Source organism: Diospyros lotus, chromosome 7 (genome assembly GCF_014633365.1).
Source record: "Diospyros lotus cultivar Yz01 chromosome 7, ASM1463336v1, whole genome shotgun sequence".
NCBI classification, from domain to species: Eukaryota; Viridiplantae; Streptophyta; class Magnoliopsida; order Ericales; family Ebenaceae; genus Diospyros; species Diospyros lotus.
This window is the reverse complement of record NC_068344.1, coordinates 2,511,762-2,532,281: the sequence shown is the minus strand read 5'-3', so window position 1 is coordinate 2,532,281 and position 20,520 is coordinate 2,511,762. Positions and strand designations below refer to the sequence as shown.

Below are 20,520 nucleotides of genomic sequence, written 5' to 3'. Positions count from 1 at the left end.
AGATCATATAGCATTTCCATACCCTTTGGCACATAAGGGCCAAACTATACCAATTCACGTTTTCCAAATCTAGTTACCGGTGGTCGATATTCAGGTATAAGATCTGCAATAGACAAAAACTGATTGCATGTAATAAAATATAACACGAAAACTATGAGTTTACTCCCATAGGTGGTTGAAATGAATTAATTATTAATTTGAATGCATAAAACCTAAATGATTTTGGGCTTTCCAATTCAGGAAACAACTAAACAATGTTAGCATACTCATATTCAATGCGAGGGGGAAAAACAATAACAATCAAGCAGAATCCATGCATTAAACCATGACAGTCATATGCTTGCAATTGGCTGTAATATAACGAGCCTTAAATCTTGAAACTAGCAATCTAAATACAAATTTATAACAATATAACCGGATTGGTGATACGCATAAATTTACTTACCAAGCAACATATTTAGATGGTAGAAGCATATCACAACATATCAACCCTTCAGGAACATCCAATAAACTTGGAATGATACAGAAAAGATGGCAAACTCTGCCTGTGAATTCCTATTTACAGGTCCTAAGCCCCAATAAAGGAGAACGATAGCATTGGTAGTAGACAATCAATGTAAAACTCATTGGATCAAACAACATAAATTCTAGACAAATGGTAGAAGTTTCATATGTGAACAAATTTATTCTCCTTTGAGATGAATGCACCCCAAAGTACAAATAAAAACAGTTTGAATTGGGAAAAAAAAGTAATTCATTTTAATGTACAAATTTCACGAGATATCTTTGAATTGACTTCTCCAAGGGAAATTTTGTTGCCACCCTTCTTCACAATATATCCATTTTGGGTTGTTGCAACGTTGCAATATGCTGATGTAGAGACACACAATCACACAGACATAGACATGGAGAAGGCCAAGTAGTGCAAGGCCGTTAACTCCCAAGATAAATGCAATTGGCTCTAGTAGTGAACAGCTAAAAATGGAATCTTCAACCATGGGGCCTAGCCAATCCCAGCTGTCTGTATATTTGTATCCTTACGCCTGCATATATCACGATGCAAAAATCTGATTGCCATAGGCAACCAGAGACTTAAAAATAACAAATTGCTGCTCTCACCAAACAAACTCATCTCCTTCCAGAATCTTAGAGGTGTAGAACAATGTCACCATGTAACTGCTAGCTTAATTTGGTCAAATAAGTCGAAAACATGATGAGGAAGTATGGAACTTCAGGATTGATGTCCTGTGGAACAAGTTGCCATTCTCTTTTTTATTACAGGTAGCAAACACACTAGCATATTTATTTTTTGAAGTAAGAAAGATATGAAGGACCATGCAATTGTTTTGAGAAGTTTTAGGTGAAAGTTTCCATTTATGCACCATGCAAAGCTTTCATTTCAAACTTATATTCCACAGAAGACTGACTGTTGAATACATGTTCATTCTATGGTAATCCAACATGTAGAATTTAAGATCATCCAGAAATCAAGACCTACCTCATCAAATTGCTAATCTTACATCGTTCCATAACTTTTCTATCAAACTTATATTTCTCATGAAGTTGATGGTTGAATACATGCTCCAACTATAATCCTACATGTAAAATTTCAGACAGTGAAATCAAGATAGTGATGCTTGTGTTTTTTAATACAATACAAGTCTAGTTTGGTGGTTTATTCACACAAAAGAGGTTCTGATCCTCACTTGGCATCTATGGGTACATAATTACATATAGAAGAAACAAATAATTCAACTTAACAGTCTATTATATAAACCGATGAAATGACAAGTACAACTGGAGTTTAAAGCCACTCCTGTAACGACCCATTAGGGGGTCTAGGCGTTTTTGAGTAATTTATTATGGGCTCAAATTTTTTTTTTGCTTTAATTAATTGAGGATTGAAAATATATATATATATATATTTTTTGAAATAAAGTGTAAGTGGAAATAAGAATTTAGTAGTCCATCTAAATGGAATCCAAAAATGTGGGGAGAGTCCAAGTAGATTGGGCCATTGAGATTGTTTGAAATTTTAATCATATTGAATGGGCTTGGATTATGATAATTTGTTTGGGTTAGTGAGTTGGGCCATGGAATGGCCCATAGCATGGGCTAAGCCCAATTGAGAAATGAGATTTGAAATTTTTTAAGGAAAATCATAATAAAATAAATTGGCCATCAAATATCAATAGTGCCCTTGGTCTTTCTTTTGACTATTGAAAAAGTGAGGGGCAATCAAGTAATTCCACGAGGATGCAGCATGCAAACCTGCAACCCTCTCCTTTTTCCCCTCTGTTGTGCTTGAAGCTTTCCTCTTCCATGTAACCTGCCAACGTCCAGTTTTTTTCACATGCCATTTCTCATTCTTCATTTACCTCTTCTTATTCAACATTTTTCATAGTCCTTCATCTTTTTCTCCCACTGTTAGTTGCATCAGGAGCTTCAACAGAGGATTCTCCATTTACCAGGCAAGTTCTTCTTGCACTCACCCTTTATTTTTAGTGCAAGTTCTCTTGTTATTTCTTGTTCTCATGCGAGTCCCCATCTCAGCCTTTTTAATTTAGTCACTGTGAGGGATTATATATGCTTATATATATATATATAAATGTTGGTTGCTGTATGTGATGCCCCTTTGTTGTTGTCTTTGGATTCTCTACTTTTTCTCTCACGGTCTCATTAATGTCTCTTTGGGGTTTGAATCATCCCAAGTTTCTTTCGTGAATGGCATTTATATAGCTAGAAAAGGATGATGAACTTTCTTCGTTCTACATTTGAAGGAACAGTGTATTATATGTATATATATATATATACACGTGTATCTTATTCGGATGATTCTTGAGAAGTCATGTGAGTAACATCTGGAAGAGTGTGTGTTTCATCCGAGTGAGTTTGTATAAAGATAAAAGAATGTGCATAGCCTCATCTAAATATATATAAAACCCATCGAATGCTACACTTAAGGATAGCCATATCTGGACAAATTGCAATGAAAGAAACTTTGATCCTGCTTTTGACCTTGATCAAACATGTATGTCTTAAATCTCAAAACACAAAAGTTGTAGATATTTTTCTTGACTTTCCATAGCATCTTGAATCAGCTCAATCGGAGCTCAGATGAGAAAGTTATGCCCTGATTACCAATCAATGTCGAATCTGTCCAGAATAATCTCATTCGAATGAGATTTGAATGAGTTCCTCCCTCATTCGAATGAATTTCATGATTTACTGTTCAAATTGCTCTGATTTTTGCCTAACATTCGAATGCAACAGTTCCCTCATTTGAATGAATTTCTCTATCATTCGAATGTGTTAGAAGTCATTCAAATGTGCCTTTCAAACTTGTGATTTGTTGTAGCAGTTCTGACCATACTTCACTCTTTTTGGTATATCTTCCTGTGATGATATCCGATTTAAGATCTGTTTGATGCGTTGGAAACTAGACTTCATAGGCTTCGATTTGATATATTATTCGAATGATTTGGTTATGTTTTGAGCCCGTAACAACCCGATTAATTTCTGTCATGAAATTCGTAACTTTCTGTTCGTGTAATCTGACCACATAGTGTTCTTTGGCCTATAAATTTATGTTCCCACCTCGAAATTAAGATCCGTTTCTTGGGTTGTAAACTAGACATCCTAGGCTTCGTTTTGATATATTACCCGCGTTATTTGGATTTGAATTGAGTCTGTAATGGCCCCGTCAATCTTGGATAAAATAAATCTGAAAATCTTGCAACTGTTTGAATCGCATATATATATATATATATATCATAAGCCCATTCGAATGGTTGGGCTGCCATTCGAATGGTGTGCCCTTAATCCTAAAGATCCATTCGAATTTCAGCTGTCCCATTTGAATGCCCTTGACTTATCCGAATGATACCCTCAGAACCTATTCGAATTGATCTACATATATACATATAACTCATCCGAATGCCTCTTGAACTATTCAAATCATACCCACCTATATTTATATACGTCATTCGAATTGCCTCACTGTTTCATTTGAAACCCCTTGCATATGTATCTTATAATCATACGAATAACCCTAACTGTATTTGAATACCATGCCTTAAATCCAAATACCTTTGCTGGCCTCTGAATACCACACTCTAAATTCAAATGAACTTTATCAACATGCTCATATATATATACCTATTAAATAATAACTTAGCATGGTCATCTTCTGGAAATCAAATTGCCTTAAGCTATAAACCATTTTAGCAAATCAAGCCGAATCTGATGGTAAATAAGAATACACAAGTGTGACCATGGTAAGTGTATTGAATGCACAATTTATCTATTTTAAATTATCCCAAATATGTCCAAATTATGAGATGCCTTAGTGAAATTCCTTTTAAATAATTCTCAGAATATGGTCATCAACTTAAACACCCACTGTTTGTGTAAAAGATCAATACTAGCTTGCCAATGATCAAACTCGCATGGTGTGGTATTTTAATTGCATGGGGACAAATCATGAAATTAAGATATGAGTACAAATGCATACTATTACTAGTTAAATGAAATCACAACAATCTTATGATGGAAAAAAAAAATAGTTATTAAATTATAATACTCCTCAGCTGGTGAATCGAGTTTTAATATTAAATAGCATCTCTCACAGAAGTATTCTTGTGTTGTAAATTACATCTTGAATGTGATAAACATTATGAAGTAAGATATGTTGAATTTATCTGATGATGGAAAAATACCCGATATGGGTAAGTGATGTTAACAGCATGAATATCGCAGAAACAAGAATTTAAATACATGTGGTTGGCAAATGCATACATGATGCATACATGTACATGTTTCATATATATATGTTTTGCGCACCTATTATTTTGCGTGGAGGGAGAAAAGGTACCCTAAAGCACCTGGCACGGGACGAGGTGGCCATAGCCCGGCAGGTTAGCTTCATATTTATTTGTGAGATTCTATGGAATTTATGCACTTTCGCATGCATCGATTTATGGCTTGAGAGCTGGGAAAATTTGATATTGATAATGAAATGATGCACTCTTGCATGTATTGATTGATGGCTTGCGAGCCTATGAGAATTGATAATGATATTGGAATTTTATGCACATTTGCACAGTGATACATGGTGACGTGATATATTAAGTTGAATTGATAAATTCATGAATTATGAATCTTGTATATAATTGTGGAGTCCTTGATTACTCTTCTTGGAGTCATCGTGTTCTTGGATCCTATATATCGTTTATTGTTTCTCGAACTTGCTGAGCCTTGTGGCTCACTTGATCTTCTTTGCCATTTCAGGTGAAAGAAAGAATGTTATTGGGAGCAAGTCCAGTAGAACTACAGCCCAGGGATAGTGGTGTACGGAGACACATCCTAACTTTAAAGATCCTAGTTAGTGATTTGGTGAGGTTTGCAATAATGAGAATTTATTATGTTATTAGCATTTGAGCCTCTTATCATTTTGTATGGCTGTCGAGCCTAGAGTTATGAGATATTGGGAATGTAATTGAATCTTAATTTAATTTCCGCTGCTAGAAATGAAATGAGTTGTTACTTGAGTTCAGTTTTGTTCTATATCATCTATGTAAGGACCTTCTTTCGAATATTCGGAAATGGACCCTACAACTCCAACCTTATAAAGTTATATCAATGTCCAAATTATATGAATGAATGTGGTGTCTAACCGTCAAGCCACTAGTTTCTGATGAAAGGTTCCACAATCATCAAGTTCAAAGCTCTTCTTAAACATGTCAAGAATTATGATAACAAATATAATTGCATCCTCACACAAGGTATGGCGATTATTACATGAATATGTGTCAAGAAAGATGTGGGAAAGAAAGGTTTTCTATAAATCTTATTCACCTTTGACGGGTTGAATCAAATATATACAAACTTCCTTCACAGATTAGGAAGTTCCTAATAATAATGCTTCCAAATATACCTTTGGAAACTTACACAAATTTGGAATACAACTACTAGAAAGATACAACTAATAACATAAAGATACAGCAGCAAATCTAGAAGATACATTCTGTTTTAGGAAACATAAAAACTGATATCAATCAATCAATCACTGATTTGATCTTGTCCGAGAATAAGGACAAGATCTGATCTTTTACTGTTGACAATAGGCTCTTGATATTTTTTCTATGGATGTTCCAATACATTGTTACATTCTAATACAACCATTTGTGTAATGTATTTTGCAACATGGACAAAGGCAACCTTCAGTCAAGCCTTCTTCACAAACTAAAATTATACACATATAGAACTCCAGGACAAATAGATCCATAATCCAAATAAAATCGTTTTTTAAAGGATATTATTCCTAAATCTGGCATGCATCAACTTATGGAAGGGCACATTTTTGTCAAATCCCATGATATGTGCATGCATCCTCTAATCCCAAGTGCACAACCCTCATCACTCAACAGGGATGTCAGTGAGAATTTTCCACCTTTATTTTGTGATGGCATGAATCTAGCAAATCAGTCTATTTTCCAAAGGTACAAGAAATGTCAACTACGGTAGATCCATCTTTCAGCATGCACCAACAGAATTTGATGGATAAATATCTTAATTGCTTGACCTATGTACTGGAGGCAGCCAGGTATATCTTCTCATATCAACTCGCAGGATATGAATTTTTTATATTTTCCCTTCAAATCAATTAAGTTTTTTTGTTTTCTGCTAAGTAAATCAATTGAGTTCATCCAAACACAAATAGTGGAACATGAAGCAGCTCATAAACTGGATCTATTTAATCATGAATAAATACATAAATTAGAATAATTTGTTTAAGATAAACAAGCTGCTAGAAAAGCAAGTCCATGTACACCACTATTGTCCCAAACACCTAAAATATCAACACAAGTTAACTTTTCTCCATGAATAATATTTCCAACTCTCAAACTCATACTAGGAGCTCTTCTACAAAATAAAAAGTAATTTCATTTTTTAAACTACACGCAAGCTGGTTGGCTTTCGAAGCTGTAGAGCCCAAATGTTGAATGCCATTCCATATGTTCAAGATATGTAACAACATCATAAGGACTTCAAAAATTTTGAATTAAGTATGAAGGGAAACAAGAAATATAGGGTATTCAACTATAATGTCCAGTTTTCTCCTTAAAGGAATACAATTACTTCAACAATATTGGAGTTACCAGGCTGTCAAATGTCAACCTCCAGAGGTCCCCATGTTTATTCATCACTGAAGATCAACTTTTTTAATCATATATCCAATGAAGAGTTGAGAGCCAAGTAAGGTTATCTTCCTGTCGGTTGGGAAGGTTCTCTGATATACTGCCCCTTACATGTGCTCAAGAATGCAAGATTGGTAACACCGGGGTGACATCCTCATTGCAGCACCTAGCTTTTTCTCATCTACTCAGTAAAAAGCTTTCCAGATCATATACATGTCACTGAATATTAGTTCCAGAGGAAATGGTCATGGCTTCTAATATCGATTGACTTTCTCCATTTAGAGCTTCCATGCTATAAGATCTACAACTAAAGTAGAAAACCACACTCATCATGGAATCGATAAGCACAACAAATGAATACATAAGCACCAAGAGGGGTCCTTCCCATATCCTTGAGGACCCATCTCCATAGCTCAATGTTTTCACTCTATGCTCAAACAACCCCTCCACAAAAGCCATGCCAATTGTTGATCCAAGAAATATCAACAAACCCACCTGAGTCTGGCCCCTAATCAGTAAACTAGCCCTCAACAATGCCTGGGGCCCAGAAACATCTTCCAGTACACAGATTACAATAGCAATGTTACAAATTATGATAGCATTTGCAAAAACGATGGAGAAAACAAACCCCACCATCAGCGCAGGATACACAATTAGGTCAGAAGCAAACCCAAGTATAGAAAAGAAGCTGCTCACAGCTACAAGGAGAACAAGAAACAGAGTGAGGCAACCAGTAATCACCATACAGGTCCACAAATACGTCAAAACAAGCCGTCTCCAAATCTTAGTAACAATTAGATAGAATTTGGATGCGCTGAACGTTTTCCTTGAATAAGTACAATCCACAGAGTAAACAACCGCAGCTTTTGACAACAGAGACAATGTGATGTACAAGGGGAAGCACATTGCGGAAGAGATAACCATCTCAGAAAACTTTTGGCACGACTGTTTGATAAAAGGCTTGAGAGGGAATCCACTGGCCTTGGCCACCAACAATAGCCTTATAGTCAGTCTCTTGACAACGGAATGATCAACCAACATGTTTGATAAAAGAACAGCGGATACAGGACATATAAGCAAAGCGGCTATACCCATGAATCCAGTCAAATTGAACCGAAGAACCCTAACCGTTTCCCTCAAAATCTCCAAGGCACTCGTTGATGGAAACTGATGATCGGACACAGCACCGTGATCCGAAGACTTGATTTCAGATTTTCGAAGATCCGGATCATCGTGCTTCTGCTTTCTAGGACTAATTCCGGCAGAAACCTCCATTGTTTCTATCGGCACTGAAATTCAATCAGATCACCTAGTATCAACCAAACCCCTTAATTCATGTCGCCAAGCCACGTTTTTCACAAGGAAAGCCCTAGTAGCATGAAATACTCATTGGTATAGACAATCATATCAGTAGCCAATACATTGCAAGGCACAACACATACCTCCATGGATACAGATTGGATCTGGAAACGTGAAAGCGTGTCTTGGCGTGCCGGAAGGCGCTTGTGAGAGAGGCCTCGCGCCGGAGATTGGGGAAAGAATAGGAGTGCTGAAGAGTCGCCAAAGCCAATGGCGAGAGAGAGAGGCAGCGGAGAATGGACGTCTGCGCAGGATCATAGCGGGCTTGGGGCTTTCCCTTTATCGCCTATGATATCACTGTGCAAATCATGCGACGTATATGCGACGTCACCTGCCTGATACAGCGCTACCAGAACCAGAAGCATGCACCAGCGTATTTTAGGGCATTTTTATTTATTTGAGTTAATTGCAAAGAAACCCTTTTAAATTTGGTGAAATTGTAAAAAAAATCTTAATGTTTGTGAAATAACAATAGTCACCCCTACTATTAAAAATAAATAAATAACCATTTTACAATTCATCTCTCTTCCCTCTCCCTTGATTTAAAGATTAAAATTAAAAAATAACCAATGACTATGGACTATCGAAAGCTATTCCAAAAAAATAAAAAATAAAACGATAAACCTAAATTTTTTATAGATAAAAAGATAAATAATGATGACAAGCCCATAATCACTGTAATAAACCCAATTTGGCCCAATGAATCATCATTCTATAAAAGAGAGATAAAGAAAAAGACTTACATCACCATTGTCTGTGTCAAATTTTCATTACCAAATCATTTTATCACCCCATGATTTAAATTATTTCAATCTTGAATTATTGCCCAAATCTAGAATAATGATTAACCAAAACTATCTAGATTTATTACGGATAATCCATTATAAGCTCGCATTTACATGCATAAAGAGTTGTTGTCTTCATTGTTACTCGTTATTGTTGCTACTATTTAAATAATTTTATATTTATGATGATTATCCAGATTTAAAGTATAGTCAAATCATTACAAATCTAAAATGATCATCCAGATCTATAATTTAAAATGTCGTTGTTGCTGCTGCTGACCAAAATAAAAAATAGAGATAAATAAATAAAAGATTTGGTAAGAGTAATAATTAAATAAAAAAGAAATAGAGAAAAAATATTTAAATATAAAAGGGAAATTGTAACATAATATTAAATTTTAAACGTATTCACTATATTTTTCCAAACATCAAAAGTACTTATTACAATTATGATAAACTTCAAGGGTGTTATATGAATTTATTTATTTTTTTTTTGGTCAATATCACCATTAGTATTCTTTTTAATAATATTTATCACATGTTCTAATATTTTGAAAAAATACTATTAATATTCCTTAAACTACACAATGCAATTAAAATGACAAAAATATAATCGTTCATTTTGCAAAATTATAGAGCTCTTCCTTGTTCTTCATCTTTTTACTTTTACCCAACAATGCAATAGCCATCTACTATCTCCCCATTTTCTTAGCAAAGGTCGGCATGCGAAATGAGAGGTGATTGCTAGAGGCGACCATGAGAAAGAAGGAGAGACTAAAGAGCAGGCGACATGGGTCGCTCGGTGAGGAAAGTAAATTTGCAAAGAACATAAAGGTATCTTGTCATTTTAACATGTGTGTGGCATTTTCTATAATTTAAAGAGTACGAATAACATGGTTCAAAATTTTGTCATTTAACTAACACATTTATTGAATTTTAAAATTCGCCATGTTAGTTTTAAAACTTTTCAAAATTGATCTCCTAAACTTATTATAACACTTCCTCAACATTGGTATTTGAGAGATATCGTGATTAATTTTAAAAAATTTATGAACTAATTAATCACATTTTAAAATTTAAAGGGTTTGTGATCCATTATTTAATCGGTAGTTAATTTGTACATAGAGATTGTTCATAAAAATGTTTATACTTTTTGATAATTTTTTGAAGAAATACTATTAATTTCGTTGCTATAAAAAATATAATAAAGTGTACAAATTTCATAGACAAATAATATTTCTGTTGTTTAATTTATAAATTACATAAACCAAGTAAATTTATATTATAAGGTGGCTCGTGCTATGCGAATATACACAAATTTAAATAAAAGTTTATCGATTGGTATTTGACAATAACAATTTATATTTTAATTTTTGTAGGTAAATTTTAAATAAAATGTGTTTTAGTGTAGTGATAAAATTAATTTAAAAATTAATTATTACTTAAATATTATTAATATATTTAATTTTTAATTTTTAAACAATATACATTAAAGATATTTTATATATAATTAAGTTTAATAATTTGTTTGGCATTTTGTATTGGTATCCTATATATTTATATTAATATAATTTAAAATAAATATAAAATATAAATGCAAAGTATTATCACTCGAACACAATAATAAATTTATTAACTGAAAACGTCGTTGTCAAGCAAGTTCAACTCTACAAGAAAAATAATGATCAGAAGGCATAAGCCATTATTTGCGCAAATACTCTGATACTTAAATTATATACTAAATACTTAAATATCATATTAAAACTAGTATCAGATGCATATCTATTTTGAAATGAAAGTTTATCTATTTATAGAGGAGTATGGAGCTTTTCAATATCTATTATGATTAGAATTTTTATGAATAATATTTATTTTAACACTTTGAAATTCATTATAATTAAAATTTTTACGGATAATATATATCATTTTAATAAAACTCTCAAAAATATTTTCAAATGTTAGAGTTATCTAATTTATGCTTTGTTTAGGAACCCACCAAGATAAAGGGAAAATTTAAACGACATCTTACAAATTTTGGGAGACAAAAATTCTTCAAAATACCTATTTTTGACCACTGATTTTTGGGATTGTCTATGGGAAACACGTGTTCTTGACCTCTGAAATGTTTTTTCTCTCAAAGTTTGACAATGTCCCGTAGAAGTGTGTTCGTGGTCTCTGGGAGACCATTTTTTCTTGGAGTCTAACAATTTCAATTTTTATTTGTAGCCCCCAAAAATTGTTTTGAGTTTTTTTTATATTTGTTGAAAATAAATGATTCAACATATATGGTCATAAATGTATTTTTAAATATGTAATGCTATCTTAAAGTTTAACAATTTAAAAGTGATTTGTAAAGTTTAATATTTGGACTATTGGGTATTAAACTATCATGAGATTAATATGTAAAGACATAAGTTGCATTTCTAAATTAATGAGAGGTCAATTTGAAAATATTAAAAATTGTTAATTGCTAAAAGCAGTTATATATGAGTTATGGTCCTCAATTGATAGTTAGTTTTTAATATCTCTGCATTCTTATCAATAGAAAAATTTTAAAGAAACTATGTATTAATTATAAGATCAAAATGCTCGTTTTGATCTATCATAATAATTGATACATGTATGTTTTCGTTTATTGTTTATTTATTTTTAGTGATTTGACATAAATATTCTTGAAATTTAGGTGATAGTTCAACAATATTTTCTTATGACACATCACAAAATATCACTACAAATATTAAATTTAGTGTCTAAGTAGCATTTCCAAATTACTTTGAAATGGAAACAAAAATGTAAACTACCACTCAACATTCTCAATATGAATATTCAAAAGCAAAGATTGTCCATTTCTTTGGCAAAGTATAAGATGATATTAAAATAAAAGTAATTCAAAATTTTATTTTATTTATAAAAAACAATTACATTTTATTTTAATATTTATTTGTAGTTTGAGTTATTTTTTTAATATTTGTTTATAAATATAATCTAGGGTCTGTAGACAATTTTTTTTCCTAATTATCTACGATCCATAGATTAAGAGCGAGTTATTTGTATATTTCTTTAAGAATAATTTATGTTGTACATATAATCGATAGAAATTTAGTTCATGCTACATATATGTTACAAAAATTAAATAAAAATTCATGAGGTGACATTTGATAGTTATAATTTATTTTTTAATTTTTTAAATAAAATCTTAAATAAATGATTATTGGTGTAATAGTAAAATCGTTTGAAAAATATAATTATTATTTAAAATTAAGATAATTGTAATAAAAAAGTGACCATATAAAGAAGGATTGTAATTTGATTAAAACCAAGCATTTATCTATCAAGATGCCTCCGATGGCACTTTAATTTACAAATATCCACCTCAAAGGGCGTTTGAACCTTTGCTAGAGGGGTCTTGGGCAAATGATACCCCAATGTAAACAAACATTGGAGTATAATTTGCCAATCCCTAGTCTACCCACGAAAGAGTTGGTTATGGCCAAAACCCAACACTTCCCTTGTGCAATGAGAATCACAAATAAAATGAAGAACATTTTCGGTTGAAAATTATGGAATCAAGCGGCGAAAGTCCCTATAAGAGAAGACATTCCAAGAACATCCTCGGTTAGAAAGCAACATCGATCGTAAATCGTCAAATTACCTATACACCTATAACCACTCTTTATTTCATTTGTAAAAGACCTTTAAAGAGTCTCCATGAATCAAATTGATTTGAATTTAATACTAACTCAAATCTCAATTGGCTCCATAAAATTAGACCCAAAATTAAACTAATTAATATACAAAATCAAACCAACCCCAACTCGCTAAGAGTCGGATTAATTTGGTTTGGCTCGACTCGATTTTTAATTTCAATTACATATAATCTATTAATCTAAAAAAAATTATATAAATCTTGAAAACAATAATATCAATACTTAACAATAATACCAATGCTTAATAAACAAAATCAACTACACACTCTACAAAGTAGTTAGCAGTTTGTTAAACAGTAACAAGTAACTCACAAGAAATAACCAATAATTTCACAAAATATATCAAATAACATTGAATGATTATACGTTTATATGATATATTTTTAATTTATAAATATATATATATATTAATTAGTTCAAGTCGGGTCCACAAATCTAAAGATTTGAACTTGAATGAATTTTATTATGAATTTCTAAAATATAAATATAAATAAAACACACTCTTTTACAAAAACTTGAATAAATTTTTATTCATTCAAAACTATTCTAATGAAAATCTGTAGTAGTTTGAAAAAAAAAAAAAAATTGGAGGTAACATTAGATGGTTCGTTTCATGTGTTCGGAATCTTAAAATATTACGAGATCCTGAGTTTAATTCTATTTTCGTATAAAATTGTGTAATTACTTGTGTCTGTATTAAAGAATAAATCTTGAATTTCGACTTGTGTCTACCTTAGAGGATATGTTTTGGGAGCCAAGAAAATGAAAGAAAAAGACTTGGAGGCCACTTTCTATAATTGCTTAAATCCCTTTTCCTAACAAGAAGAGAGAAAATGACTTATTTTTAAATGTTTTTATAATTTTTTAATGATATTTATGTGTTGATATATTATATATTTATATTAATATAATATAAAATATAACATGTTGGTTGCTTAGGAAATAACGACTCAAGAGGGGTGAATTGAATGAATAAATTTTTTCTTAATTTTAATAAATATTATTGATTAAAGATTTTATTGAAAAATATATTTGATAAATATAATAAATTATATTTGAGATTAATAATAAATATAAGCCACAAGATATAATAAAAATAAATACAATGAGGCACAAGGCAATTTATAATGGTTCAATGTCTTCACATACACCTAATTTACTCTCCCAATGTCTAACCACAAATGGAGTTCCACTAAAATAATTTAACAAAGATTTTCACACTAACTTACATTGAAAACTAGATACACATCTATATTATAACGGGTTCTAAGCAACTACTATGCCAAAATTTTCTGCTTTAACTTACCTTAGAAACTAGATTCATTTAGATTTTAACGAATCTAGGAAACCTATACAATCCTCAATAATAATTTAAATGTTTATAAATAATTTGTCCACATTTTGACACAAATAAGCAATTAAAAATAAATTATACAAAATAATAATATTTAAATAAATAAATCAATTTATAATATCAAATGGAGAAGTTTAGATTTGTCGTAGAAGACTTGAAGAACTTTTCTCTTATTGCTTTGTGGCTCTTCAGTGGATGTACAATAATGCTTTGAGAGTCTCGGATTGCTTGGGTGTTTTACTCGAGAGCTTTTGAGTGTTTTGGATATGCAATGCAAGTATTTGAATGTTCAAAAAATGAGTTTGAGAAGGTATTTATAAGCATCTTAGCTATTAAATAAAAGGGTTAATATAAAGTTTGAAATTCAAAAAATATTTAAACTTTCTCAAACAATAAGAAAATATGTCTCACTTTTAATTTAAAATAAATTTACTTTTTGTATGATAAATCAAGATTTGAAAATTTAAATATAAGGTTTTGAGACATAAATGATTAAAATTAGAAAACTTGTTTCAAAGCAATCTGCTTTAATTCAAAATAAATTTATTTTTTGTATGAGTAAGAGAAAATATGTTTTAAAATAATTCTCATTTAATTCAAAAGTTAAAAATTCAAATATAAGTTTTTGAGACATAAATGATTAAAACAAGAAAATATGTTTAAAAATAATTATCTTTTAATTCAAAATAAATTTACTTTTTTCATGAATAAGAGAAAATATTTATATTATAAAAATATTTTTATTAATTATTAAAATTTAATTAATATGAGCAAATTGGCTCAATATAAATACATGAATATTATCAAAAGTTTAGATGTCTCACTTTTAAGTATATTTGGTATAAAAATAAAATTTAATATCATTCATGAGATTAGATGCTTACCACAAAACTAAACATTTAAATTATTCATAAAACACAATCTTATTTTCTTATAACATAGAGATTGCTCCTCGAGTCATAATTGAACGGCATTGACGCGGCCCAACTAAACATTTGTCCAAGGAAAATACTATTGGTATAGTTTTGTATATATCTTGGGCTATATAAAGGTGTATCAATGACAAAAATATTCTTCATGAGGCGCATAAAGGCGCGTGAAGCGCAAGTGAGGTGTAAGGTATTTTGGTCATAATACCCTCTTATGTAGTCCAAGATGTACAAAATGGTTGTACATCTAGCATGATTCTTTATCCAATAACAATATTTGTAGTAAGAGAATAATAATAAATATAATTTAACAAAAATTGTTAAAATGACCATTTTACTAAAAAAAGAAAAAAATAATAAAAATAGTGAAAAATTGACTATTTCACGTAGAGTAGCGCCACTAGTTACTTTTTTTATTAATGGAACAAGAAAAGGAGACAACGAAACTTTCGGTTGGAAAATATAAATTTTACTATTTTTATTTTGGTTTAATTTAATTTTGATATTAAAAACAATTAAAATAATTAAACTAACTAAAATATTAAAAATGACATTATTTTTATTAAATTTTAGGATCGATTTGATTTTTTTAATTTAAGCATCTTTAATTTGTTTTAAAAAAAAATTAATTTATTTAATTAAAATAATTTAATTGATTCATAACTGAATCTGGCGAGTGCTGATGGAAACTTGATCCGGTGGTCGAGTGGTCTCTTTCCACGCAAATTTATCATTATTATTCTTTAAATGTTGGGAAAGCACGCCAAATAAAAAAAATAGAGTATAATTGATCAAGCTTCCTCTTGTGTCACCGTTCGCCGACTCACCATTTCCATCCAGACATCTCTCTCTCTCTGTCTCTCTATCTCTGCAAACTGTGCTTGAATCCATGGCGGCAACTCCCTTCGGCCAGTCTCTGAACCTCGTCGGAGTGCTCTCCGAATCGAAGCGCATAATAAGCGCCCACTCTCGGCACTTCCTGGCCCTATCCGTCTTCTTCCTCCTGCCCCTCGCTTTCTCCCTCATCATCTTCCCTACCCTCCAAACCACTCTCTCCCACCAGTCGAAGCCGTACCACGTCAATTCCCTGCTCCGTGGAGCCGCCGCTGGCTCTTTTCCGTCGATCCTCTTTCCTCTCCTCTACCTCCTCTTCGTCGTCGTCCTCTCCCTCTCCGCCGTCTCCACCATCACCTACAGCACCTTCCATGGGTTCTACGGCCGGCCCGTCAGGCTCGCCGCCGCCCTCAAATCGATGATCAACTCGTTCCTCCCGCTCCTTCTCACGGCGTTCGCTTCGCAAATCGTGGAGCTCCTCGTCTGCTCTGCTTTTGGGCTTTTCCTAGGGTTGGTCGCCAAGGGGCTTGAGCTTCTTGGGTTTCATAATGTTTTGGATTCTAAATATTTCATCATCTTCTGCGTGGTGGTTTTGGTGGCTTTGGTCTTGGTGTTGGTCCATCTGCAAGTGAATTGGGCGCTGGCGCCTGTGGTCGCGGTGGTGGAGTCGAAATGGGGGTTCGAGCCGCTACGCCGGAGCAGTTACTTGGTAAAGGGGATGAGAAGGGTCTCGTTTTATTTGCTGTTACTTTTCGGGGTTCTGATTGGATTTTCTGTGTGGATTAACTCGACTCCTAGCTCTGGTAGCTTTGAGGATGTGTGGAAGTGTTTGAATTTCGTTCTGCAGACCGTGGCGGGCTCGAGTTTCCTGACTTTGTTTATGCTTTATAATGTGGCCGCCAATACAGTGCTGTATATGTATTGCAAAGCTTTAAATGGGGAATTGGCTTGGGAAATTGCTGAAGAGTTCGCTCGTGAGTATGTTAGCTTGCCCTTCGATGATGCCAAGGTCCCTCATGTTGTCTTTGTTGCCCAAGCTTGATAGGTTTGTGAGGTCAGTGGCCTGTTTCTGACTAATCTTACCTGTCGCTTTTGACGGGTGGATGTATCTTTGTGTATTGTAGTTTGTTAATCTTTGTGCATAACATACAACATTCGGTGGATGTGGACAGTAGTTTCATCAAAGCTTAGAAATGCTTTTATATAATGTATGTGTAATTTGATTTTCTCCTTTGGTTTTAGAGGAATGAAATGATTGTGGCAGTATTGATCAGTTCTTGAATGAGCCTATTTAGTTTTAAGGAAGCATTTCAGGTACCAAATCCGCTTTGTGGTACAAACTTCAAGGTTTTGAATTGGCCTCATTTTTTACATGCGTCTCAGTCATTGTGATTTATTTTGTTTTTGCTACCAATATGTGTTTCCAAATACCACTACCAATGTATGAAGTCTTAGTCCCACTAGGTACAGTCAACTATATGGATTCTAGATCACCCGATATCCTCTATTTGTGGTTATATTGTTTTGTGTGGCCATTATTCATATGATGCCTAAAGGTGTGTTTGGGAGGGGGTGGAATGGAAATGGATGGAAGGGTATCTCCCCATTTGGAAAAGATAGCAGTAATGGGCTGAAATGGAAATTGATGAATTCACTTCCCGTCCATTCTCTTCAATGTCCCATTAACAAAACACTACCTTATCATTAAGAGGGTATTAATCATCAATTGTTGTTTAATTTTCTTCTATTCTTCATTTTCATAACTCTCCTGAATAAGGAGAATGTATTTTTGATTACTTTACATTTCTTTTCTCTTCTTTTTTTTTTTTTCTGTAAATACTTGACATTACTTTTCATCCCCTACTCTTCCAAACAAGGAGTGAATATTTCATGTTCCATTCCATGACTCTGTCTCTTCACACACACACATGTGCCCACGCACACTCTTGACTCCCCTCGACCTCAGCTTCTTTAAGATCCCCTTTCAGCCTGATCAAATTATGGAGGCCTACCGCTCATCAATTGTACTCTCCATCATCCTACTTCCTACTTTCTTTAACTCACATCATTTACCAATCCTTTGAACCTACTTCTTTGAAATTGAAAAGGAGCACCCTGAAGTGTCTTCAGCAGTTGAACCACACCCACAAGTACAACACTTCATCTCCACCTTGAACAACTCTCTGAAAGACCTAGCTCTCGTTGTTGTTTATGCTTTTTTGATCCTTCATTACCAACCATGGTTTTTTATCAAATTGCTTGTTAATTCATTTCCCCCTTTGTCCCTCCCAACTTGTGGTGATTTTGGTTTGTGGTGCTTTTGAGCTTTTACTGGGTTGGTGTCGAAAGCTGTTGAAATTTTGATGTTTGAGATCAGTTCCAATTCAAATCATTTTATTGGATTTTGTTTGTGCTTTCAATTATTTTGGTGCTGGTCATAGTTCATTTAGAAATGGATTGGCCTGATTGGGTACGGCGCATTCAATTGTAGTTGTCCAACCAACATGGACATCTGTTATGGTGTGGTGGAGCTGTTGGTAAAGGGGATGAGAGTGTCTGCTTGTCTTCTTCTTCTCCCTCCTCTTCTTCCCTTTTTTTGGACTCTGCTGGGTTCATATGGAATTACCCCAGAACTTGCTCTATCATGCATCTAATTTCTTTTTGGTGACTTGGCTGGGTTCATGTGAAATGACCCAAGAACTAGCTCTAGTAGTTTCATTTATGCGTCTAATTGTTTGGAGAGACTGGTGGGTTTAGGCATTGTACCTAACAATGGTATATGATGTGCCTCAAATACAGTTACTTGTAGCAACTTTGCCTTAGGAGTCGGCTTTGGAAGTTACAAGTTTTCTTGTAACTGTTAGCTTGCCTTTTCGCGGATGCAATGGTCTTTGTCTCATGTTTCTCATCCAAGGTTAATGAATTTTGAGGTTAGTGGCCTGTCATGTGATTAGTCTTCCAGTGGACTTGGTGAGTCAGTGTTTTGCTGTGTAATATATAGTTTGTCTTAGTGTGTTTCATTATTATTATGGAGATATAGGTTCTTAAAACTTTCCTGTGTTAAGTAGTAACTGCTAATATGGTTACCTTGATTTTATCCTGAATGATCTGGTAGATGAAAATTGAAATGGTTATAATCTATTCCAAGTGGGATTTTGAGAACTGAGCATGTGCTTATAACAAAGTGGTTCGTGTAAAAGCTCTAACCCTTCACCAAGAATAACTTTATTTCTGTCTTAACAATTATGATGTTGTGATACCAATTTATATTTTTGAAATTGCACAGGAACTGGATAAGTTCTTTGAAATGTGGCAGTGGGATTACGTATATTTCAGGTTCTTGATTAGAAAATGAAACCAAGCTCTCTACCGGCCTTATTCTGAATCAATCTAAAACTTAATATGCCAAAGAAAGATCTAAATAACTGGATATACATCCATATATATTGACTTCAATATAGTATTGCTGTCTTAAGCTGTTAAGTACAATTAGCATTGACTAAGTAGCAACATGAGTGCTGGGATTTTATGTTAGCATGCCTGGTAAGTAATGGTAGTTACACAGACACTCAAAGCTCCTTAAGATGAGATGTGGAGGGAGAGAACCAAGGCAACAAAAGGAAATGAGGAGGTAAGAGTGTCTAGCCCTAGGGCTAGAATAGACTGTGTAGGATCCAAAATAATGGCAAGAAAAGAGAAGCTAATAGTGAAATCAGGTTATAATGCAAGATTAGAGCCTGTTGCCACAAGGGGTTGAGGCAATTTATACAGGCATAAGGAATCTTGCTTTAACCCGTTGCCATAGGCTTAAGGAGTCTTGCTTGATACATTTGCTGGACTAAGATGGAGGAATTTACAGGAAAAAAGAAAAAAACTAAGATGGAGGTAAGAGATGCAATTGGCATCGTTCTTGTTCAATTCATGGGCTAGAAGGGTGTGTATTGCACCATGTACTCAGAACAATGCAGCCTTTGCAAGGCCTGCAACTTGTAGAGCCTTAATCCCTGTTGAGTAGGGTTAGGTCGCACCGGTATAGGCTGTAAAGTGGATGTATGATGCAGCCAGCCAATTAACCTAGGTTTTTGGAAAATATGGTTTCTTTTATATTTTAGTACTTGCACACAAATGCAATCATATTTCAACTCTTACAAAGCAAGGAGTCTCGCAGCCTAGGGTATCGTTGAAACGAATAACAATACCCAAGAATATATGCTTACATTCATGGAAGAGCGTTTTAGAGTATACATATCTGATGCTGTTGGGACTTAATCGCAGATATACAAAGCTATTGTTGGTAATGGTACCTGACTGAGTTCTGTTACAGTTAAATTATAGCTATTGGAGCTCATTTAT

At 33.3% G+C, this 20,520-nt stretch overlaps 2 protein-coding genes across 4 annotated transcripts; one reads left to right on the top strand and one right to left on the bottom strand.

Moving 5' to 3' along the window:
• Window positions 1-6,739: 6,739 nt before the first annotated feature.
• Window positions 6,740-8,893, bottom strand: LOC127805846 (uncharacterized). Of its 3 annotated transcripts, none has more exons than XM_052342650.1 (2): window positions 8,642-8,893; window positions 6,740-8,488 (listed from the first exon to the last, which is right to left on the bottom strand). In XM_052342650.1, exons 1-2 carry the CDS (start codon window positions 8,814-8,816, stop codon window positions 7,416-7,418), a joined length of 1,248 nt encoding a protein of 415 aa, XP_052198610.1. In that variant the 5' UTR covers window positions 8,817-8,893; the 3' UTR covers window positions 6,740-7,415. The 3 variants fall into 3 exon arrangements, with proteins under 3 accessions (XP_052198610.1, XP_052198612.1, XP_052198611.1); XM_052342652.1 differs by having other exon boundaries at window positions 6,748-8,508; window positions 8,642-8,788; XM_052342651.1 differs by having other exon boundaries at window positions 6,751-8,568; window positions 8,642-8,789.
• Window positions 8,894-16,111: 7,218 nt separating this feature from the next.
• LOC127805764 (uncharacterized) lies at window positions 16,112-17,444 on the top strand. The gene has a single exon (XM_052342529.1). The coding sequence runs from the start codon at window positions 16,223-16,225 to the stop codon at window positions 17,207-17,209; it is 987 nt and encodes a 328-aa protein (XP_052198489.1). The 5' UTR covers window positions 16,112-16,222; the 3' UTR covers window positions 17,210-17,444.
• The last annotated feature ends 3,076 nt before the right edge of the window (window positions 17,445-20,520 follow it).

Bases quoted from the DNA above. Each gene is read 5' to 3' on its own strand.
- LOC127805846 (XM_052342650.1), bottom strand. From the start codon at position 8,816: ATGATCCTGCGCAGACGTCCATTCTCCGCTGCCTCTCTCTCTCGCCAT. The intron at 8,489-8,641 runs GTATGTGTTGTG...ATTGAATTTCAG, and splicing joins TCCAATCTGTATCCATGGAG to TGCCGATAGAAACAATGGAG.
- LOC127805764 (XM_052342529.1), top strand. From the start codon at position 16,223: ATGGCGGCAACTCCCTTCGGCCAGTCTCTGAACCTCGTCGGAGTGCTC.